Source organism: Thermobia domestica, chromosome 7 (genome assembly GCF_964235325.1).
Source record: "Thermobia domestica chromosome 7, izTheDome1.hap1.1, whole genome shotgun sequence".
Classification (NCBI taxonomy): Eukaryota; Metazoa; Arthropoda; class Insecta; order Zygentoma; family Lepismatidae; genus Thermobia; species Thermobia domestica.
Window position 1 is genome coordinate 15,856,735 of NC_137460.1, and position 26,029 is coordinate 15,882,763.

At 34.5% G+C, this 26,029-nt stretch overlaps 1 protein-coding gene across 2 annotated transcripts; it reads left to right on the forward strand.

Moving 5' to 3' along the window:
• Positions 1–17: 17 nt before the first annotated feature.
• LOC145689864 (uncharacterized) lies at positions 18–20,789 on the forward strand. Of its 2 annotated transcripts, none has more exons than XM_081764133.1 (3): positions 18–1,152; positions 6,389–6,942; positions 16,195–20,789. In XM_081764133.1, exons 2-3 carry the CDS (start codon positions 6,506–6,508, stop codon positions 17,645–17,647), a joined length of 1,890 nt encoding a protein of 629 aa, XP_081620259.1. In that variant the 5' UTR covers positions 18–1,152; positions 6,389–6,505; the 3' UTR covers positions 17,648–20,789. The 2 variants fall into 2 exon arrangements, with proteins under 2 accessions (XP_081620259.1, XP_081620260.1); XM_081764134.1 differs by having other exon boundaries at positions 18–255.
• The last annotated feature ends 5,240 nt before the right edge of the window (positions 20,790–26,029 follow it).

Consider the following 26,029-nt stretch of genomic DNA (forward strand, 5'->3'; position numbering starts at 1 on the left):
CTAGCGAGCTGGTGCACCTACCTCTTTCACCAGTAATGGTCTACGACAAGGCAACAAAGCAGACAAGACCTTGTTCAGAATTTCTTACTTGTAATCAATACCAAACAAGCCCACAGAAAGCAAGGAAATGTTAGTGAGGACAGCCATAGAAACCACTAACACATGAAGAACTTAGTTTTAACTTCAAAAATCTTCTAGTGAAACACAGATAAAACAATTTTGCATTAGTGACCTCTATGCTTTAATATTTGAAGCGTTAGTTTTTTTTTGTATAAGAAAATTACCAACGTGAGGGGTTAAGTTCCAAGGTTGGGCGTCCGTTTCAAGCAAACTTTTTACAATTTACAGGAAAGATATGGATAATTTGATCGTTTGTGTGCTTGATAATATATAAGGATTTCGAAAAATCTGTTTATTTGTTATATATAAACCAGTGTTGGGAAGTAACGTAACGCAAGTAACGCGTTACTTGTAACGCGTTACTTTTTAAGTAACGTTTCCTAGTAACGCGTTACATTTTTTTCCAAAGTAACTGTAACGGTAACGCGTTACAAATTTTTAAGTAACGTACCTAGTTTGCGTTACTTTTTTCGCGTTACATTTCGGATGAGTAACTACAATATATGTATATATTTTTTATGTTTCTTTCCTGTAAGTGAATTTCTTAGAATGAAACAATCGAGCATGAACTATGTATGTCAGTGGCCGACAGTCACAGACACACAGAGAAACAGATAAGTTCGTAGTGCCACTTGCTGTTTTTTGAAGATGAGGACAGCCTTAGGGAAATCACGTGTACTGATTGCAAGCACCTGGAAGATTTTGTCGTAGATTTTGACAGCTTCAAATCAATACATTCAGTGAGTGAACTAGGAGTGCAATGAAACCGGTAGTCTATTTTACTGTTGTTTTTATAAAGATGGAGAACGAAAATATTTTACCGTTCGAACATTTGAAAGAATACTTTTTTTCTTAAGAACCGAGGATGATGGTGGACAGAATTTAAAAGTAAAGTGTCGGAAGTGTCCCGGCGGAAAATATTTATCAACAACTAGGGTGCCGTAATTAACGATTTACAGTATGGGATTAATATGAATAAACTGTGTTTTGATGAGCAGACCTAATTTATTACTAGAAAATAGTTTGCTGGTGGTATGTAATATTGGAGTTCTTTCAGATCAGTTTGCTTATCCTAGAATCCCGTTGATTATAGAGTAGTGTAATGTTTCTCTATATTCTTTATTTTTAATTTTACATAACAACTGTTATTATTATATAATTTGTTTAGCAGAATAATAAGCAACCATTTTTCTAACGCATAGGGATGAACACGAGTAAAGCTAAAACTCGACTCGACTCGAATCCAAGTCGAGTTTCGAGTCAAGTCAAGGGGAATATCCTCGAGTCAAGTTCCGAGCCGATTCAGTTTTTCGCATCGAGTTTCGAGTCCAGTCGAGTTTGATAAATGGCTCGTTCGTTTTAAGTCGTCTTGAAATCATGGCCTGATTACACTGGAAAACGAAAGCCATGGAATACTTCTAGTGTTGCTCACGAGAGGGGACACTGCTCGCATCTCGTCTCGTCTCGATAACGAGACCACAAGAGATTTTTTATAACAAGCTCGGCTCGGCTCAACTGAGAAGATGGCTCGAGCCGGCTCAATTGGAGTGAACCATCGGCTCGAGCTGGCTTGGTACGGATGAGCCATTTGCTCGGTTCGGCTCAACTGAGCCTAGGGCTCTAGCCGGGTCGGTTGGGTGAGCTGTTGGCTCGGCTCACTTCTTGGTTCGGGTCGATAGTGAATGAGCTGTGAGCCGAGCTGCTCGAGTCGTTGACAATTCTAAACCCGGGCCGAGCAGTTTTGAAGATATTTGGCCAGTGCCCTATAACTTTTAACAGTGTTTGGCTCGAACCCGAATACTCAACCTAGACCCTCAATCCAAATTCAGAAGCTCATGAACAATGTCCTTGACTCCTAGACTTCACGACTACCGAGGTTGGCAATCAACTAGTTTTTTAGTATTCAAATACAAACGGCCTATCTTTCTTTTTATATAGAGTGTTATAATTAATAATAATAATAATAATAATAATAATAATAATAATAATAATAATAATATAATAGCGGTAGTAATAATAGTACGGAAAATTGAAGTCATAATTTTTTTACACATTTTTAAAGTTTCTGACCTAAAAGTAACGCGTTAGTAACGCGTTACTTTCGAAGTAAAGTAACAGTTACTTTTTGGAGACAAGTAACGCGTTACTAACGCGTTACATTTTAATAGAAAGTAAAGTAACTTGTAACGCGTTACATTTTTACAAGTAACTTACCCAACACTGATATAAACGGCTATAAACATTGGACTATACGGCGAGCGGAGGGAACTACTTGGCGCAAGGTAAGTGAACAGTTGCATTGTGGGAAAGAAACGAGCATTTATGTTATCAACATGGCGAATGTACAAGGGCAATGAACTAACAGTTTTTACATTTGTGAAGCAATACGTTGATAACGAGCAAAATCTTCTAATAGTTTGTGAAGAGCACGGATTAATGAATCTAATAACAAATTGCACAAAGTGTGCAACGGAGATAACAGCGAAAAAACATGGCGAATGCGGACGCCCAACTTCGGAATAAATGCCAACGTGAGTTTATAAAATTGTAAATTTACAATGTGGCAACGTGAATTAATATTAATATTAATAATAATAATACTTTTATGAAAATGGGTCAAACCTCTAACATTAAGCTAAGCTGTTCCTCCCCGTATCCTACTTATCTCTTATCTTACACTGCTATATCAAAACAGTCCTACTTATCGATGAGCAGGTGGAATATGTATTGTAATGCTTACCTCAGTATTTCACGCAAAATTTCGTACTCGTAATTTTACTCATTATCCTCCAGAATTTTTCACTATCATTAGAAAATTACGGAATCCGGCAGAAATAATAGGGTGGAGTTGTACAATACGGATCCCAGATTCTAAAATACAGAAAAATTTGGAGAAGTTTTTAATTTGCCAATTTTATGTTGAGAACAGAATCCAACCAACTTTGTGGGGCTTATAACCCGTTCTTACCGTTACCTGTAACTTACTACTTACACGATGGATACATAGAGTATAACTTTGTTCGTCCGTTTCCAGCAAAATTTTTAAAATTTGCAGGAAAGATGTGGATAATTTGATCGTTTGTTTCCTTGATAATATATAAGGGTCTCGAAAAATTGTTTATTTGTTATATATAAGCGGTTATAAACTTGGGACCATACAGCGAGCGGAGGGAACTACTTGGCACAAGGTAGCCGAACAGTTGCATTATGGAAAAGTAACGAGCATTTTTGTTATGAACATGGCGAATGTACAAGGTTAGTGAACTAACAGTTTTAACATTTGTGAAGCAATACGTTGATAGCGAGCAAATTCTTTTAAAAGTGTTTGAATATTAATGACCCTAATAACAAATTGCTGAAAATCTGGAAAGGAGATGACAGCGAAAAAACGTGGCGAAAGTGGACGTCCAACTTCAAAAAGATGCCGTAGAACTGCACGAGTAATGGTTTAAATGATAAATTCTTTCATGATTTGTGTGTAAGTGTTCGGTTAAATAAAAAAGAAAAAGACTAACCATTTTGTGCTAAGTGGCCACCAAACAGCTAGAACGCCATGAAAGGGATCCAGGAAAAGGAATCAGGTGCTTGGATGGGAGTCCTGAGATCAGCCTAGTAAGTGAATAACTTGCGAAAGATTACTCCTCGGGTCCCTTCCTTTCTACACTTAATCACTCGCAAGTTTCATAAATCCAAAGGGAATAAGAATAGATACAAATTGCTACTAGATAAGAACTCCAACAGAACAGTAAGGAGGATTTGCGCTTTGTGTAGTAACTAAATTATGATCTGTCAAATCCAGGATATAATTTAAGACTGCTAACTTAGTAAAAGTGCGAAATAAATCAAATTTTGATTAAAACACAGCCTTGTGTGTGAGCACAGTCTGGCCACTTCGTATATACGTGTATAAAACTTAATGTTACTATGTCACTCGAATATAAATCGTAGCAGTGATGAGCTGAAAAGATTTCCGCCTGAGTTTGAAAGAAATATTGCGGAAGCACATCTAACCCTACTTCAGTTGCATCGAAAGAATTCTCCGGAGGAATTTTGTAGCTCCGGGTGGAAACGTTCACTGTCGTAGAAAAGTAAAATTTAGATTATCTGGTAACCATAATATAAAATAGTAGAAGTCACGTCTGGCTGAAATCAGTATTTGTAAAAGAAGGAAAATAATATACGATTGTTTGTAAGTTATAAAAAAACGTGCAGGTTTACTTTAGGGGCACTACTCGAAATAATTGTTTCACTACTTTCCTCTTTATATTCCGTGAAGTATTTGCGATTGCCAACATGAAAATAATTCACTAGGCCTAGATAAAATTCAATGGGACCCCTAGAAGTAATTGTTGAAAGATTAAAATTCTTTTAAAATGTGCGTATAAATACAACTTCTGAAATTATAACGTAAAACTACTACGTAAAAATACAACTAACCTGTGCTAAAGAGCCAGAAAAAGCACAAATGCAATCTACCCGAGTTAGTGGAAGGCGAGTGCACGGGCGTGAAAACGGAGTAACCGTGTCAGCGTAGGTGATTGTAGGCGAAAGGAAAGTTATTGAAAAGAAGTGTATTGATACGTTTAAGAAGGTCTTGCTATGGTTTCATACTTGTGACGCTACACTTGCTAACATAGAGTACAGATGTCTACACGTTTCAGAAATACACCGCTGGTGGAAAGTAGCATTTAATACAGCCGTTTTTCATATGCATTTACGTATTTCATCCTTCATAAAGTAGTTGTATTTATTTCGATAGTACCCCTACATTTGTAAACCTAAAATACAGCTGTATTAGGCTACTTTGTATTGAATTTAATCGCTTGCAGAAATTTGTTCCATAAAAATGCGTCTTTTTGTGCCTTTCTAAGCAAAGTATTCGTTCTACCTGTAAACCTTACAAGATTACTTCAAAACTACATCAGCTGCGAGAAAATTACTTTATTTTGCGTCCTAATCAAAAAATAATCATTCAAATTGTAAAATTATTGATGTGAATAGGGATTTATTTTAAAAATTTTTTTATATAAATTTGTTAAAAAGAAAGATAAAATGTCTTGCCTTTTTGTTTTAGTTAGTTTCTTAAAAGTTATCAAAATTAGTCGTTGACATATGTCAATATTGCTCTTCGGTGTTATGATTTTTATTGATATTGATTTCGGTGTTTTTAACATCGAAAATCATTATTACATGGGAAATAAAAATAACGTGCGAGCTGGTATCTATGAAATGTTTTACCTCGGAAAAATATACCGTTAACCCACGCTTGTAATAGGTTTGTTCTTGCATTAATGTAATTAAGATAGCGCTGTACTGAAAAAGATTAGGACGGTATATGCCCCATTACGTCTCATACAAGAGGTCTATAGTTATTTTCAGGTTAGCCTGTCCGCCATGTGGGCGAAAATCGGGTTCATTTCTGGTAGGAACTAGTGTTGTTAGGATCTAATCTTGGCCAGTATATCGATGTTTAATGTAACATTGCTAGCAGAATGGACGCTAAACGCAAACAGAACCAATAAACCAAGAGATACCGTAAATTACTAGAAGTAAGCATTGAAAATGAAATATTGGAGAACCGATAGTACCCAAGAAAGTAAGACTAGCAAATTAAAACGCGAGAGGAACAAATATTAAATATGCTAGCTCTACATGCATTTGAGTGAAGATGAAAGGCTGGATAAAAGAAGCAAATATCTCTATATAAGGTTATAATACGTCTTGAATATATTATCCATTTTTAAGTCGGAAATTTCTATAACATTACTGTCATGTTTTACTTGACAAGTATAATCTAGTAATATAGAAGAAGATATTTCAATTTTGGCGTTTCCTGTGCTCATACAACACTGTTCGTACGTTCAGTATTTGTAAGTTTATTTGAAAGAAACGAGAGAACTGCAAGAATTGTACCTCGATAAAATGTAATAAGGTATAAAAAAATTATAATGGCATGGAAGAAAGAAAATATATTCGTATAAGATCTCATATGTAATACTAAATAAAATAGGAAGGTTTTTTCTTTTTTTGGCAAGAGAGAACATTTTAAAAAACGGATATTGGTCCGTATTTCTGTATTTTCGTCATTTAGTTATATCGATGTTTTGGTATAAGTAGTAGCAAAATTTTGGATATTACATCTCAAGTCTGATCCCAAACCATTCCACCCAGTAACTCAATTTCACCTGAAGAGCCAATTATCTTTGTCTTCTTCCGGCCCAATCATAAATTTTATTAAAACGAGAATTTTTTTTCTTATTTGTTTCAGGTCCATTAATTTCTCTTGAACATTATCTGCTGAAGGTTTCAAATCTCCAACATAAACAGTTTTGTTTTGACCGGATTGTGTTTACATTATTTCGACGTTGTTTGTAATAACATTGAAATGAAAACTGAAATCGTTCCTATTAAAGTTAGAATGAAAACAGAAAACAAGTCATTTGAAGAACGTAATTATAAACTATGTACTAGTAACATAAATGATCATGAAGACCGTCTTACTATACCATTGGAATGCAAGGAAAGAAAAAGGGCAACACACTTTGAGAATATCAGCTCAGAAAAGAATGAGGACGGAACAATATCAGATTGGAAACTAACTTCGAAACCAATATGTTTGGTGAAGCGTTTACCAACAGATGATGTACTTGTAAAGAGCGAACACTTTCAGAGTGACATCAGGCCAAGATCCTCCGATTTTACATACATCAGGAAAGCGTCAAACAGTCACATGTGTGCCAGTATTGGAGACAAGATCGATGACGCAGAGGATGTTCAAGAAAATGATAATCTGGAAGTTGGTAGCAACACGCAGCCCTCGAGGTACGTTTAAATTCGTTTATTTCGTTTGGGGTATGTTTTGTATAAATATTTGTTTTCAACACTTAAAATACTGCGTTAAATATTCTTTTTTTCTTTCACCTTAAATTGTGTTCTTGGATTCGCAAACATTTGAATACATAAATACTGCAATCTTATGCGTAGCGTTGTAAGAGGTGAGACAGTTTGGCACAGAAATATGTATCCAAAGGTAACGGTAAATTGATATAAACCTCCTCCTTACACTATTCCTTGAGTGTTAGGACTGAATGCTAACATGGCTGTGGTAATTTCAATATCCGGTAATATATTTGTTATTATAGGGAACACTACATGGCCAAATTCCTTATATCTTTCCAGTCTTACTAAAAATATTTTGAATTTATATAAGTCACATTTTAGTATTCATTTATTTATAAGTACTGAATGTGTAATATTATTTTATATAAAAATACTTTGGTAATTAAGGATGTCAAGAGCGACTCACAAGAACGAAATATCGATTTTATGTTTTTCTTTTATTTGTTTCATTTTTCTTCATTTTAAAAGTTGTTAACGTTACAGAACCCTCTCACTTATTGTGTTTGCTCTAATATTGATGTAAGTCGTATCACGAACAAACTCTTACTAGGCTAACCAGAAATTCAGCTTTTTCTCATTTGAAAATAAGTTATTTTTTATATGGCTTCATTAACTTCAGTGGTAACAGTTCGTCTTTCACACCTCAGAAGGTTTTATCTTAAGATTGAGCGTCTCATCATATGGACTTTAACGGGGGGCAAAGCTTACAGGTAAAATGTTTTTTTCTTACTACTTCTCTACTGCATTTGCAGGGAAAAAATCTGTTATCTTTAAAAACGCTTTCGTCCGTCCTTTGAACACTGAGCACTTTACGGAGATGTGATCACCTCCGGAAATGGTGATATTGGTACTGTCCCAAATCAGGATAGTTTCCTTGGGTTTCTTGGAGATCTCACGTCCCTCATTCCACTATTGTAATGCGTTTCATCTTCTTCCTTAGCGTGGGTATTTAACCGTGGGATTTTAACCATTCTACAAATAAATGTTGACGGATAATTGGCTGAAGGTAAGCGATGGGATTCGAATGCATTACAAATAGAAGGAAGTTATGAACAATTAACTGTTCTCTTTCGATTTTTTTTCAAACAAATACATTGCTTCGATACTTCATTTTACTTGAGTGTAGGAAGCAATACCTGTTCTGTAACGAAATATTGTGTAGTTATAATTGTAGAGTTTTCTGTTTTTAATGATAAGTAGTTAGATAACCGTCTAATGAGAGACATTGGAAATGTTTCTTTGTAATTGTTTAATGAACTGGCAGAGAAACACTCTATTAATATAATGAGTGTTGTGGCCCATTTTATTATATAAGTAAACAAATTCTTTCCGTGATTGGTAGTAAGAAACTCAGTGATAAGTTGATAAAGAGTGTGTGCATTATTTACCATAATGTGAATATTGTGGGCGTGCCTTCATTCGTCTTTCTCTCTTCATATTTTTCTTGACATTTCTTTATCATGTCTTAGTTTCTGTTTCTTCTCTCTCTGTATCTATCTTTATCTCTTAGTGTTTACTTCTTTCTTCTACACATTCTGCCTTCTCGCATCTGTACTGTGCCAGAACTATACCCAGGCCCCTGTACGAAACATATTGACCAGGCGTAACTTAAACATAAGTGTCCCGATTCATATTTTCAACTTCTAAATTTACATCCGTATTTAGTTGCTATAATGGACGCCGTATAGAAAGTGAATAAATTATATTATATTCAACATGGAAATCGTGGTCAAGAACTGAGCATAGACGTGTCTTTGCTCTATACAACAAGTCTTCGCGCTGTTTAATTTCAGCGTTGCCTTCTTTAGCGATCAGATGTGCTATTATTTTTTTCCGTTTGTTATTGTGACTGAATTTGTTTTGAATGAACCATGTCGTTAGTAGGATAAATACATTAAAATACGATTTTGGTACTGTTTCGGAGAGACCAAGTACATTGAATTAGCAGCAGTGGCTTAGTGATAATTTCGAGTTCTCTGTTGATGATATTGTAAGGATAGAAATAAATTTTTATCGTAAGTTCTTACGGAACTTCTTACGGAAGTAAGACTTCTTACGGAAGACCTATGTGAAAATGTTTTGCGTATTTCTGTTGGAACAGTGTATTATATGTATACAAATGGCAAGCATACAGCCCCATTTTCATGGGCTGATGTTGATATTATTACTGTTAAATTGTTACGTACTACAATGGAACTTCTTGATTCAGAAATTAGAAAAGTTCTTGGTGAAAACGGTGTTATATCTAACATCTCTGACTGATTGTATACAATAGATCGTGTGTATCCAGTAAGAACGGCACGTAAGCTAATCCACATAAAAGTTAAGAAACATTCCATCGTTTGTACTTATACAAGGTAAGACATTTTGTGTAACTTATCAGGTACGTACTTGTTTAATTTGCAATGGGACATATGTATTCGAATTGTCCGCTTTGAGTTTCTAGTGGCCCTAACAGGTATGCTGCAAAAGTATCTCCTAGAATTAGGCATAGTGACCCTTCAGCTTTTTTTATGCATAAATTTGATAGCATGCCCGCTCCTTTTTGCAATAAGAATTAATATAAAATACAGTTTCGTGCCCACTGCATCCTACTATGTCTACTTTTCACGAAAAAAATAACGAACATTCCGGAACATTTAAATAATGCAAATTCTGTGTGCGAGCTAAATAGTGTGATTTCTCCTTCTCCAGTAGTTCAAGTAAACATATCTAGTACTACTACTAAGAAACCAGATTACTGTGATCATGATCCTCAGTTGCCGTTATCTCCAGTACAACAGACACACATATTAACGGATATCCTTGCATCACATTCTGCAAATGAAATGGAAAATTTACCTGGTGAGCGAGAAATTTGTTCTGATAAGCTGAATTTTGCAGAGAGTAATGGTTAGGTTTGCAATTCCTCAGATTCGCATGAGCCAGATAGCTTGCCTGATTATAAATGTAACTGATCACAGCATATCTTCTCAGTCTAGTGAGATACACATTGATTCTCCTATCACAGATTTAAATGAAATTACCGAAGAAACTTCTACTCGTCGTAAACGTAACAACGAAACGGAGTAAGAATAAAACTTTAAAAAAAACATCTAAAACTGACACAAATGTGTCTATTATCCGTACAGGAAGCGCAGTTATCATGTGATTATTTCTCTTGTACATTATATTTTTAATAAGTGAAGCTGTAGTAGGTTCAACTAGGCTAGATTCTCTTTTATACATTAAGTCGAGTTTACTTTATGATACTTGTGTGTTCTAAGCTTTATGAAATTCACTTTCACGTTAACTGCTATGCTGTTTCTGCTATTTTCTTTGAAGAACTGTATTTCTTTGTTATTGGTAGTTGTGTTTTCCTGGCAAAATGATGTTGCTTAAAATAGCTACAATTAACATTAATAATATACAATGCCCCCTCAAGCAATTCTCGTACTGTGATTTTTTGCGAAATAAATTAACTGATGTTGGTATTTTTCATAAAGTTGGTATTGCGAAACTAAATCTATGTCCATCATACAAGTAGAAAATAATTTTGGCAATAGTGGCACAGGTACAGCAACTGCTTTCAGGCCTTCAACACGTTTTTCTTTTGTGTATCACTTCTGTCTGCTCACATTTTTAGTGGCAAATTAGAAGATATCAATATTATGAAACTATATACACCGAATGACTCGCTAGCTAGAATCCTGCGAAATTCCTTTGTGCAGTTGATCATAATTGTGCTTTAAGATTTAAAGATCAAATCCCAGGCTTTAATTTCAGTCATGATCTCCAGAAATTAGTAACTGGAATACATTAGCAAGATGCATGGATATGTCTGAGGCCACAGGCACGTAATTATACTAACTTATAATATAAAAGTGCATCAGGGCTTGATCGTATATATGACTCTCCACCATTGGTGCAATATATTAAACAAGTTGAAATTCTTTCTACTTCCTTTACTGATCACTCTGCTTATATTGTAATTTTTTCTTTAACTCAACTAAATGTTGAATGAAGTAGGAGTTACTGGCAATTGAATACTTGGTTGTTGGAAGACGAACATTTTCGTGCCGATTTTCATCGAAATGAAAATTAGGCAAAGGAGATATTTTTCTACTATTAGTGAGTGGTGGCGTACTTACTTCGAGCAACGGTTTACGAGTTTCTGCTGTTGGTATTTCTCGGAAAAATGTAAAGATCTTTTCAATTTACTTTCATAACTAATGCTTAAGAGAAGCTCGAAGTGCAGCTTCTTTGACCTGTCCATGTTAGCGCAGGTTACACGTTATCAAGCATTGCTTCTAAATTTGAATCGCCGATGTGTAGGTGGAATCAAGATTAGAAGCACGGTCCCTTTCGTAGATTCTGATGAAGAACTATCATTATATCTTGTACTTCGTGAGATGAAACGAGGCCAAGGCAAATGGATCCGTCACATCTTTGACAACTTCATAAAGGTAATGCCTCTATTAAACATGTATTTCTTTCGTATTACCACAACCTATATGTTTTTTTCTGAAGTTTATAACATGCCTGAGAAATCATTTACACCACCACCTTGAGTTCTTGACGATACAGGATGACAATTTCTTTTGTGCCCATTTACTATTGATTTTGCACGACAAACAGTAATGTCAGCACCTAAAGAAATCTTCTGGACTAAATGGAATAACTGCAGAATATTATGTTAAATTTTTCCTTTCATCAGTGAAATACAAACTGCTCTTGTAAACGAATATTTCAGTGATGATATTCCACAGATCTTTTATAATACTCAAAGTGTTACAGTGTTTAAACAAGCACATCCTACAAATGTTAATCCCATCAACCTATAACTCCTCTCAATATCGATTACAAATTTCTTGCTCGTTTTTGAACAATACTTTCTCAATATATTGATATTCTTGCTGGACCATTTCAGTATGCACGAGAAGTTGAAAAGAGAATTTACCATGTACAAGAAACTCTGCAAGATGTTGATGCAAATTACCAGTCTAAAAATATTAGTCATGTTTTGATGCTTGTCAGATTTTAACCAGACCTTTGCTCATGTAAATCACAATAATTAATGGTCTTTGTTGTAACTTGTGGAAGTTGAAGACTCGTTTATTTGTTGTATTCGAGATTTGTATAATGCAACACAGTCGAAACTAAAAGTCAATGGGTTTTTGACAACTCCTATTCCTATAAAGCGTAGTACCAAGCAAAATAGTTCATTAAATATGCCTCTATCTTTAAAAATTTCTATATGTCCTTTACTATACAGCATCACTCAACGTTTACAAGGTCTTCATGTCTGTCCTGTTCCTATCAAAGTATGGAATATTTCTGATGACATAAATGTGTTTCCCCGAAACCAACAGAATTTGTAACTAGTTGAAGATTCTATCCAAAATATTCTCAATATTCAGGTGTATTTCTTAATCGAGTAAGGACTAAACTCATGCTCTTATAAAATCGCTCTCGAAATGCCTGTGACCATTTTCAGAAACTGTTACCGGTTATGAAAATATTTGATTTTTCTTCCTCGCGCGACTTGCATGATAGCACATCAGACAATTTCAAGATGTTTTTCTAAAAGTGAAATCTGTTTTACATCAACACCAATGTCATCAACTTTCGTTGATGTCTCGTGCATATTTTGTGAATACGTATGCCTTTTCTATGCTGTGGTACATTTGTGAAATTTTGCCATTGCTTAAACCTTATATTCAATAATTTAGAGTCATAAGTAACTGGTTTGTGTGTGCCGGTAAGATTTTTCGAGTACGCTATCCAGCTATATGTTTCCCATATCGTGTAGGAGAGTTGAGCTTGATATATGCTGAAAGTAAAATGAAAGTTTTATTTTACCCCAGAGGGTTCCAAAACATTCAAGGTATTGGAGATCTACTCAACACTATATTGCTTGCATCTCTCGTCATCACCAATGATAAAACATTACTAGTGTCTCTGCCTCTCATTTCTTCCGAACCTAGGTATTTTAGCGACGTTCTATCTACTTTTGTTTGTCTCCCAGTAGCACCCAATATCTTCCTCATTGTGTGAAACTTCTTTATACTTTGCTTTTAAAACAAAACAAAACAAAAAAGAAAAAGAGCCCGCTATCATCATACAACCTTCACATTACCAAATGAGAATTAGAAACTGATCTGGAAGAACATTTCGTTTAACTTTATTTCAAATTCAACTCGTTCGTTATGGTACAGGTTTTTAATAACATCGTGGACACTAAGAGAAAAACGAAACCATCTCCAGATTACTGACGACAATTGATGTGATCTCAGTGGAAAAATAGAAACGTGAAACATTGTCTCACGCTCTGCAACAGATCAAGATCGGTTTGGAGTATCTATTGTGAATTGAAACAATATCTGTGTAAGATCAGCTTTGATTATTACTGTGTATGCTCCAATTACCTGATTTTAAGTATTTTAGAAAACGGAAACATCATTCTGTCATTTCGCTCAGTTCAAACACAATTATTCTCTTTCCTTTTTCCCCTGAAACATGTCACAGGTACAAGGACTTCCTGTGTTTACGATATGGTAAATTCCCTCCGCCATGGAAGAAAATATCATATGCTAATTACCTGAATAATCTTCTGTGATCAAGCTTTATAATTGTTATTTTTTTTTTTATTATTCTTTCTATATATTCTTTGCTGAGATTGTAATTATAACTGTCAGTTATGTAACTTTATGCTTCTAATTCAACAATAATGTAAATAAAAAGTTGTTTAAAAAAATATATTCATTTCAAGTATCTATATCATGTAATTATGCCTATTGAAAAGGAATATTTAAACATTATATATAGATTAAAAAATAAGTTTAAAGCGTGTGATTATTGTACTTGTATTTACCGTCAGTGTATGTTGGAACACCACCAATTTCTTTCTTTTTTTTTTTCACTTTAAGCGGCTAAATCCGGACGTTCAATGTTTGTTCTTTGCTAATTGCAAATGGCGTTAACATTTGAAATAATATGAATTATGTTGGGATTTGTTCGGAAATTCTTCTCTATCGTAATGAAGAAAAGAATAAAAACAATACGCAAAGACACAAAGTATTACCTATACTAAATATTAACATTAGTAATTGCTATCAAACTATGTTAAAAACTACTGTGTTCATTAGTCCTCAGCGTATTCGAAGCGATGTTCACTCGCACCAACAGAATCGAGAAGTTCGTTGATGTGACAGTTACGCAAGGAAGATGAATATTTATTGTTCTTGTTGTTACTTTTATTATTATTATTATTATTATTATTATTATTATTATTATTATTATTATTATTATTAGTATTATTATTAAAGAACTTTTGAATTTTTCAGGCGAATTTACTGCATAATACATTACTATTACTGTAATTATCAAGCATTGTATGCTATTTAGTTTATTATTTGTCACTAATGTTCTCCAAGCTATCGTTTGACTAGATCAATCATGGGGTAGTGGTATCGTGCTATTCTTCGATTTCCCGTCAGGTAATATCTTTTTTTTGGTATAAAGTAATGGCTGCAAACATATAGCCGGAATAAACAAAAACGAGAAAGGGTTCGGCACGGATAAATCTACGGGGATGACTGGAAAGTTCATTTTTTGCACGTTTAATTTTTATTTAGAATGAAATTTCTATATATTTTTCACTGTCTTGTTTTATTTAGGTTACCTTACCACTTGGCGTGCGATATATATCCACTTTTATTTGGAATAAAGTACTATTTCAGTTAAAAATGAACGTTTACAAAGGAGACAGTTACATACTTTTTGAAGAATACTAGTTGTAGTTCTCAGTATGGTTTGAATCCCAAAAAGTGCGATTGTGTGCACAGGACACTTTTGGAGAGATGGCGATTCCTATGATTCACAATGTTTAGGCATTCGGAATAAGAATGTTATGTGGTTCGGATCTTTTAGGTGAATGGATAATTTAGTATTATGCTTGCAATAATCATTGTGATGTCTTATAGCTGTTTGTATTAGGTATTCTTATTATGTAAGTGCCTATTCATGTTTTTGATTTGAATTGACGTATCTCACTGTCAGTTCCGGGAGCATTTCTCTCTCTCTCTCTCTCTGAATGCTTATATATATATATATATATATGAGATACGGAGAGGAGGACAGGGAGAGACTTTTGAACTGAGGGTGCTTCTCGTCTCAGAGTGATGATCGGCAAAATTGCATAGGAATATTGCTGTATTTCCGTAACGATGGTCCCTGCAGTAGGCACATTGATCAAGAAATTTCCTATTGTAGACTGAATTCGGGAAAATTTCGTTTTTCCGATTTATGCCCTTTGATATGTACCTCTGATTAAATATACCTGCTTCCTCATTTTCATTATTTCATTTTTCTGATGAATGTGACTGGAATTTTTAGCATGTCTTCACTTAATATATATGAAACGAGTAATACTGTCTCTTTTGACACCTCTTGTGTAGCTCTATGCATTATTAACAAACATAAAAATACTCCTGCGAGTGGATTTGAATTGACGCCCTTTGGATTTATAATCTAACTTCTTGACCACTATACTAAAATCGCTGATTTGATAGGTGTTTAATTGTTGACATATTTGTTTGCATTTGTATTTTATGTTCCCACTTCGACAATTTTTACTCTCTTTTACGTTTGCAGCTTCTCTGAATTTCCCTTTCGGTGTCGTATTTTATTTACCCCATGCAGTATTCGCACTCACAGTTTGTGCATCTGTTCACTGTCTCACTCAGATTAGAATGTTCTTCTTACCCATCACTACACTCTTGACTGATTTAATTTTGTTATTTTCCAAAGTCGGAGCGCAGGAATGCCGTATTTAATGTAATGTAAATTTACTTATCTGATAGACCGTGCTTGAGTTAAATCTTTTCGTGCTTTTAAATGTACACTCTAATTCAGATATTAGAAAACAGGTCATTTTCGTCTATGGAGAGTATAACTGGTACGAAAACCCTCGATTTTTCTAAATTCCATATTTTTAGAACGTTTTATGTTAGTTCAATAGTATGAGATATCAGTTTATCACAAAATATAAAGTTCGTGGCCTGGGAACTCCTCTTACTTTAGTTGCAAAATAAGAGTTTGTACCTTATTATTGTGTACCTTTTATGGCAGCGCTTGCATTTTCTTGAGTTTCATTTTTTATTTCCATTCCATGCTTATTAAAATTTTTTGCAGGTTCTGTAAATACCCTCTTAACAATGAAGTTTACAAAAGATTTACTCGATCATATTTGCCGACACAAATGTCAATTCATACAGGTCAAAAACCTCAGAGATGCAAAGAGAGTGGAAAGGGATTTAATCGTCGTTCAGGTTTGGCAACACACATGCTAATTCATAAGGGAGAAAGACGTCACACATGCCTTGAGTGTCGAAAGGCATTTATCAGGAAATCAGACTTGAGATCACACATGTTAATACATACAGGTGAAAAACCTCACACATGCGAAGAGTGTGGGAAAGGATTTATTAAAAATTCAAAGTTGGCAGAACACAGGTTAACACATACAGGTGAAAAACCTCACACATGCAAAAACTGTGGGAGAGGATTTACTCACAGTTCAAGTTTGGCGAGACACATGTTATTACATACAGGTGAAAAACCTTATAAGTGCCAAAAGTGCGGAAAAGGGTTTATTCAAAGTTCAAGTCTGAAATATCATATATTAACTCATACAGGTGAAAGAAATTACACATGCCATAAGTGCCAGAAGGATTTTTTGACGAAGTCAGCCTTGGCAACACACATGTTTATTCACACAGGTGAAAGACGATACACATGCCATGAGTGTCGAAAGGAGTTTATTGACAAGTCAAACTTAGTATCACACTTGTTAAGACATACAGGAGAGAAACACACGTGCGAAGAATGTGGACAATGTGGAAAAATATTTACTGCAAGATCAAGTTTGAGAAGACACATGTTAACACATATAGGTGAAAAATACTATACTTGCGAAGAGTGTGGGAAGCGATTTACTCAAAAATCAACTTTGGCTGCACACATATTAACACATACAAGTGAAAAACCTCACAGATGCGAAGAGTGTGGCAAAGCAATTATTCAAAGTTCTCACTTGGCAGCACACATGTTAACACATACAGGTGAAAAACTTCACACATGCAAAGACTGTGGAAAAGGATTTAGTTACAGTTCAAGTTTTGCGATACACATGTTGTTACATACAGGTGAAAAACCTTACACATGCGAAGAATGTGGAAAGCGATTTGCTCTAAGATCATATTTGGCTGCACACATGTTAAGTCATACGGGTGAAAAATCTCAGACATGCGAAGAGTGTGGGAAAGGATTTAGTCAAAATTCAAATTTGGCAGCACACAGGTTAACACATACAGGTGAAAAACCTCACACATGCAAAGATTGTGGAAAAGGATTTACTCAAAGTTCAACTTTGGCGAGGCACATGTTATTACATACAGGTGAAAAACCTTACAAGTGCAAAAGGTGCGGAAAAGGATTTATTCGAAGTTCAAGTCTGAAATATCATATATTAACTCATACAGGTGAAAGAAATTACACATGCCATAAGTGTCAGAAGGATTTTTTTACGAAGTCACACTTGGCAACACACATTTTAATTCACGCAGGTGAAAGACGTTACATATGACAGTGTCGACAGGAGTTCATTAAGAAGTCAAACTTGGTATCACACATGTTAAGACATACAGGAGAAAAAAAACACACCTGCCAAAAATGTGGAAAAAATTTACTGCAAGGTCAAGTTTGAGAAGGCACATGATATTACTAACAGGTAAAAAGCCTCACACGTCCTAAGAGTGTAGAAAGGGATTTGTTGTAAAATGGTATTGGTTTAAAGATACCTTAACATATACATGTGAAGAACCTTATATATATGAATATAGAAGATTTATTAAGACAAATGGATATGGCAAAGCACAATTTCACAGGTACAAATGAAGATTCTCACGTGTTCTAAGAGTATGAAGAGGGCTTTTTTTTTTTTTTTTACAAATTCAGCTTTGGCAAACCTTGTTTATGTACATTTGAACAACCTCAAAAGTGCCAAGGGTGTGTAAAGTGATTTCTTAATATCAGAATTGGCAAGATACATATATTTATATGCAAACAGGTAAAACAGTCTCACATGTCAAGACTTTAGAAAGGAGATTTTTAAAAGTTCCGTGTTGGTAACAGATAAGTTTACACGGACAGGTGTAAACCTCGTAAGTGCGAAGATTGTCGTGATTGATTTAAATCTCTTATATGACAAAACCATTTTGATACGTACAAGCGAAAAATCTCAGACGTGCATACAGTATGGAAAGGATTTAAAATAACTTCACATATTCTAACATACATCTTAATTCATATAGGTTAAATACCAGAAACGTGCCAAGTGTTTAAAGATAAATTTAGTTCAAACTCAAATTTCTCAACACATTTTAAAACATGCAGTTAAGGATCTGCATACGTAATAAGACTGTAGTAGGGTTCTTTGAAAAATCATTTGGCAATGCACTTTGTACAGGCAGAAGAAAAACTTCCTACTTAGGGACCGGAAAGGCTTTTAGCCAAAGGTCAACCTTAGTAACTCCCATGTTGAGACGATGATATGTCACTTGAGAGGCTTATAATCGAACGTGACAGTGGAATCTATTAAAAAATAAGTCTGAGCAGGTACTTGTAATCATACATATATATATATATACAATTTACTTTACTTGGTTAAATGTTCCATTCTATCATTGGAAAAATCGGTTAAAGTTATTGATCAAAAGACTATTGTTTTCATACTTGCTAGTAACCCCGTAAAATATTTAGTTACTAATTGATTTAAAACGTGTATATATTTTTCGCAAACACATATTGATTCCTGTAAGATTTCTGCAAGAAATATAGAAAGAAGAAATCCTTTTAGCGACCATGAATATCAGATGAAAGAATTCACTAAGTTTCGTGCGAGGTACGGACGCCAAGGCGGCTCAATGGCAAAGCGTCCACCTCTGGTTCGTGGGGTCCCATGTTCGATGCCCGCTTAAGTCAGTTAAACTTTGTGGAGGACAAACACCATGTGCGTGGGTTTCCTCAGAGTTCTCCTGATCCTTCACACTTTGCTCGTTCCACCCGTACATTCATCATCGTCACCTTTAAAATTGCCTGCGTGCTGCATAAAACAAAGTTTTCATTTCAATTTGTACCATGTATTTATAAAACCAAGTTATTATGATTTAACTTGTATCTGCGAAAAGTTTGAAATTTTTATTGCTTGAAGCAAGCAGATAATTTCTAGCAAGCAATTTTATTACATTGAAGAAAAATTCAAATTACGTGGAAATCACAACTGGCTTACTTGGTGCGAAATACAATTTGTAGGTTCTAAGTTGATACGCAGTCAACCCCAGTTTAACTAACTATATGCTTTGAGCTCCTGCAATACAAGATCTGTATGGCGAAGCAAAAATGTGTAAGTTACTTGGAAACCCCCTTACGTCAGAGTCTAAGTTAGGAAAAGTGAAGTCGAGAAGGATATCATATTCCTACTACTGTAAGGCATGACAATATTTACGGTTACTATTTACTTCTTTCCAAGGATTGGTACGCGCAACTATTCATGATCCAACCCTACAAGTCCAAAATGTATCCCAACTCCTAAGTTAAAGTTAATTCGTAACTCCTAACTTAGAAATTCATACTTGCAATATGTGCTTCTCAGGTGGCAGAGTGAATGCTTATCAGTTCTGATTTCTTCGACATTAGGTTCCGAACTGGCAGCGGCGACAGATTTCATCGTTGTGCTGGTTTATATATAGCAAGTGACGTCCTACACGTAACCTTCATAGGTGTTTTCCTCAGGGGTAACCTTAGCACACGTCCAGAGAGACAATGAGGAGATTTCCGCACAGGCGCCGTATTGTTCGTCTTCTAATTTTCTCTTGATTTGCTCGATCACGAGAAGCTCTCCTTCCTCGCACATAAAAGAGAGCATGAGGAGCATATTCATATATTCGAGCAGTGAGTCCGGCATTTGGATACCACGAACCAAATTTGTGTAATAGATTATTCGTCGAGCTTGTTAAAAGAAAAGAAAAATAAGAAAAATCGTTTTCCAAAAGATAAATGTGATCCAATCCTAACTTCCAGTTGGTAACGGTACTACAGTATAATGGGTAATGTGCGAAGAGGCTTTATTAATGAGAAAAAGGTTAATGTACACTGTAGTTCTTGTATATAATGAGGGTTACTTAATAGGATCGTAGGGTTTTATTTCCAGATTATATTTTACCTGGAAATCACAATGAATAGTTAATTAACTTCTAATGGGTTAAGCTTAAAATATTACACCCTATTTTCTTTAAATATGCATTACAGTAGTTATAGATATTTAGCGATTTTTTTATCTTTATGAAAACGTTTCTTGGCAAACACTACGAGATAAATTTATTATATTACGATGAAACCTTACGATCTTCTTGGCTTTGTAGCAGTTTAATTTCCCAATATGCTACTTTGAGGCATTACATGCCATTATGTGTTATTTTCACACAATTTGTACAATATGGTATGGGTGTTTTACCAAATGGCCAAATTCATTTGATATTAAGATTTGACTTAAACAAATTACGAGCACTATAAGAATACCAATTAATAAATAATGATTTAAGATATGTTTTTAACATTATATTTACATTTTTTTATAGTCTCTTGTATTACATATGAAAGAAGATAAGCTATGAGACAAATTATAGGTAACTTATTAATGAATAAACGTTTGGACTAATAAATATTTGAAAAGACTAACATTTTTGGCTTTCTGCAATAACCATGACCTGAACTAAAATTTCTAGTGGCCAAATAGTTTGCGTTAAGCGCTGTAAGAACTATTCATAAAAAGCAATATTAATATCATTTAAAAACACATATAATACACAAGGTTGGCAATACGTCTACAAACCCCATACCTTTATCAGACAAATAAAGCTATTGCGCTTAGTCTAAAATACTATAAAAAAGGAAAGGTTACTTCCCGCATTTTTCAGTTACTCAAAATGGAAGAAAGTACAGAATAAAGAAATGTATTAAGACTTTGCTACCTTACTAGGACATCATTAGTTAAAATTGGGAATATACTATCTTCTTATTCTGCTAAATATAACAATTATGAACCTATAATATAGGTCTAGTTAATAGTAGTGTATCATAGGCCGATATCAACATTTTAAACGGTTTAAATCATAAATCTTAAAAACAAATAATATTACCATTAAATACCTATATGCGCTATAAGGTACTAATAAAAAAATATGCATTTTTTTAAATTCCGAGAAAATTAAAATGTTAGATTGTATAAATAATTTTTTATTGTACATTATTCAATGTGTAAGCAGTTTCAGTTCTGTAGTACATTAAAAATGTATTATCATATTGATTGTACACATTGATTTATTTCAATGATGTACTTACTAACTAAGGCGGTATAAACTTATCCCCTCAGTGAATGCGTATTTGAACATTTAAGGACAAAACTCTGAAACTCATTTTGTTAATACGGGACTCATAATAGTTTTTTTTTTTTTTTTTTTTTTTAAGGTTTACTATATGACAGGAAACTAAGCGCAATAAACAGTACACAACTAGTTCTATTTGAAACGACAACTTCACCTTGTGGGTGCTGAAACTGACTCTTTGACTATTTTATACTGTGTGGTACACATATGCAACATGTTAAGCAACGAGTAATATAAACTATAAAGTGGTAATCTTATGTTAACTAACCTTATCGTACTGGATGCACACTTCTTCAATATATAACAACACGCCCAAATTTTTCTAAGTCCCTTAAAATTGTGAGTTTGGTAACAACGCGCATGAAATTGAGCAGGGGAAGTCATAAGAATGAAAGGGTAGTGAAGCCTTCCCAATACACCTTCTTGCTTGCTGTTTGAAGTATTCAGATCCTTTTTCATTACTTAATGTAATGTTAGTTTCAGCGAAAAATAGTATCCTGGTAAATGCAAGTAAACTTTGTGTAGTTAAAAAAAAAAACTTCAAGCTTTTTAACCCAAAGAAAATCGTGAAGAGACAAAAAAGATTTTATGGAGTTCCATCCTTAATATAATGATAATTGAAATACAATTGGAAGTTAACTCTACAATACAGTGGCGCGAATCCTGTTGGGATGAGGAGACATGTCCGCTTCAATCTTGGAATTGAGGGGACAGTCCACCCCAATAATCCGATTTGAAATGACTTTTTTTATAAGGAGAAATGTGATGCTTTGTGTCCAATTCTCACAAAGTGAGATAAAACTGCTATCCCCTTAGAATGAGCCTCAAATCTGCCCAACTCTCAATGTTGAGAACAACTCTGATTTTCCTCAGCATTGTTTTTTCAAATTCATTAAAGCATCGCTTAAAAATCATTATGGGAATCTACTTACCCGCCCCCTCTCCTTTAATGTTGAAGACAGATTTGCTCCACTGCTACAATGTGTTTCAACAGTCGTCCGTGTTTAGTTGCTTCTTCCTATTGGAATTAAAAACCTTTAAGCCTGGTTCGAGTCCCACGGTTAATATCATTTACTTGTTTTAATAAACTTTTATGCCCATCTTGGTTTAGAGTTTTTGTCTTCTGGATGAATTTCTTTCTTTCTTTCTTCAGGAGAAGTCATACTTTAGAAAGTCGCTAACGAATTACCGTTTCTATTCAAGGATTTCAGAAACTAGAAAATGAGTAATCTAAGCAAGTTTTCTTTTTTAAAGTTCCATAGATGCTAGTAAAATGAGTTATAGCACTTATTATTCCCAGTCTTGGTATTGATGGGAAATAGATTTCACCCTGACAAAAATGTGTGCTCGAGAAGAAACTTTTCATTCCTGGCACAGAATGTTTAAGAATCTTCAGGAGAATAGGAAAAGGCAACAATTTTTATTTTGTAGGCGAAAGTATTGCAATCAGCAACAAATCCCTTTAAGAAGATTGGTTTATTATAACATCCTAATATATTTACATAGTCCGTATTTCTGTTACTCAGCAAGACATAAACATCTTAGCGATTACTTGATAGATCACCATACATTTTATACAGTAAGTAGTGAGTCAGAAGTTGAGAATCGAGTTCGATTACCTAGGCAATAACCATACCGGTAATAAAAATGAACAATTACCGGGTTCCTAAGTTGATCGCTACAGAACAAACACGGTAACACATGCATATGGACAAGTGGTTTCCTCCTATCGGTTAAACATTCCAAGAGTATATTTTCACCTGTCTTATTTATTCTGTACTAAAGCCGGAAGCCATAAAAGTCTATTACAACTTTCGGTTTCAGTATTGATCTACGTGGGCCAGGTCTGGTAAGAGACAGCTATAAGCTTTTTATTTAAAGTCGATGTAATGTTCTGAGAATAGAAAATATCTTCTATTTTAACCATATTCAAACCTGAGGTTTCAGATATAAACAGTGGTGCTATTTAGTCGCTTCACAAGAACCGGTTGTAAAATGTCATCAATTCGCAGAAGGGTTCGCTATATCCATATATATACATATACACGCACACATGAGATGCCAAGAATGATGCTCAGATATCAAGAACGAGAGCTGGAACCATACGAATGAAATAGTGACGGTTATTTATATTTGATATGCCATTATTTATTGTTGAAACACTATTATCAACAATTCTTGATCCATTGCTGGATGAAGGGCTTTCCAATACTATATTCACAATGTATCTTGGACATCTCGTTTAGAAGATATTCACAGTGCTACTAAATTTCGACATACCGCCTTGTTTAGGGTACTCTGTAGTCGCTACTTGTCATTTGTAGTATCCAGTAAAAAAAATTACTTTTCTCTCCCTTGTGTGGTTTGTTACCTAAGAGCCTACCTATATTACATTTGTCTATATACCTATCCATGAACTCCCCCCACATATATATATACAGAGAGAGAGAGAACTGGTTGTTAGAAATCAGAATAGCACCACTGTATATCTATTTATTTATTTACCTACAAATGCTTCAGTTACAAATCAATGTCCAATTTGTACTGTAATAATGTAACATCGTACATAAGAAATAACAAAAAAGAAAAAAAATGTTAAAAATTAAGAATTACAATAGTTTTTTTTATATACATAGAATATGTACCATATTTACAGACACCTTAACTTGTTTTAAAAATGATTTTCAGATTAAAAAATAACATCTGACAATAAACTATTATACAATGATGCCAGTCTGAAGTATAAGGAACGTTGTATAATTGATAATCTGCTCGTTACATATATAAGTAACATATAAGTGCAAGTAAGCCAAGAAGGTACGCGAAAACTGAACGAATACCATCTCGGAGTTAATTTTCAAATTGATAATTTTATGCAAAAACAGCAAGTTCGGTACAATACGTCTAGTAAGTGGAGTCTGAATATTGAATTTTATAAGTAGCTGTGTTTTATTAAGACTACGCAATGAAGGAACTCTTTGTTTGACAATGGCAAGAAAAACGTTAAGGACAGAATCGAAACTTGATAAGTTTGAAGCACAGACCATATTTCATATCGGTGAGCAATATTCGATTTTAGGAGATACAAAGGGTTTGAAGAAAATACTGAGTACTTTGAGATAGCGAATTTCAGTAAATCTGTAAAGAATACACAGTATTCTCACAGCACTCCCAACAGTAAGGTGATGTAAACAGCAAATTTAAGTTTCTCATCGAACAATACTCCAGGATCCTTATGTATAGCGATTCTTTCGATAGAATTGTTATTAATACAATATTTGTAATAAAGTTTATTTTTCTTCAAAGAAATACTAAGAGTACAACATTTTTAAGGGTTTAGTTTTAAATTCCAGGTCGTATACCAGTCCATAAGTTAAGTAAAAATTTGTTGAAATAGTAGGGCATCATCTATGGTAGAAATTTTGTGGAAAATTTCACAATCGTCAGCAAAGAGAAGAATGTTCACAGATGGTAAACACAGGAAGGAATGGGATCATCCATGTAAAGAAGAAATAGCATTGGTCCTAGAACACTATCCAGGGGAATTCCAGAAAGAACTGACAAATTTGTAAGAAGCATCTGGCATAACAACACGTTGCATACGATCAGTAAAATAATCCTTTAGTAAAGACAACAATTTGTCATGAAGATTAAATTTGTTGGATAGCTTGTACAGAGGAATATGGGTGTCAATTTTGTCGAAAGCTTTCGAGAAATCTAAGTATGTTACATCCAGTTGAGAAATTTCTAAAATACAGTTTATAGGATGAATAAGAAATTCTGACAAGTTGGTGAGGCATGATTTCTGTTGCAGGAAGCCATGCTGTGCTATGTTCAAATAAGTTGCTCTGAACGTGTAAAGTCTGTCCTTAATGATTTTCTTGCAAAGAATTGGCAACGGAGAGAAAAGACGGGAAATGGGTGTATAGGAACACCCACCAGATTTATAGGCTGGAATAATTTTAGCTTGTTTCCAAAGTTGGGGATAATAACCTTCTGTAAAACCTCTATTAAATAAAAAAAAATCCACGGGATAAGCAGGGGGCGGAACTATTGCGAAGGAAGATTGTGTAATATTATCGGGTCCAAAAGCATGATGGTCAGGTAGAGATGACAAGAGTGACTTGATTTCAACGGACGTAGTAGAAATCGATCATGGAAACATACTACTTGAAGAGCAGGAAGATAACTCTGTACCGTCTGGGGGAGAATTTTTTTGTAAAAATAGTCATTGAATGATTCAGCTCTTTGTTCTCCAGTAAGAGAGCTCCCAGCATAATCGACCTTCATGAGTATACTAGTTTTATTTCTTCTTGAATTAATGAGAGACCAGAAGCTGTTAGGTCTCAAACAAAACGAAGTTGCAATGTTGAAGATGTAATTATTGTAATTTTTTAAGGAGAAACTTCGGAGTATCGACGACTTTACGAGAAACTATTATAAGTAAACTGGTTTGGAGGTTGTTTCCGGAGTGAGCACGCGAGCTTCTTGTTTTCCAGAGCATACTGAATCTCAGCATCAAA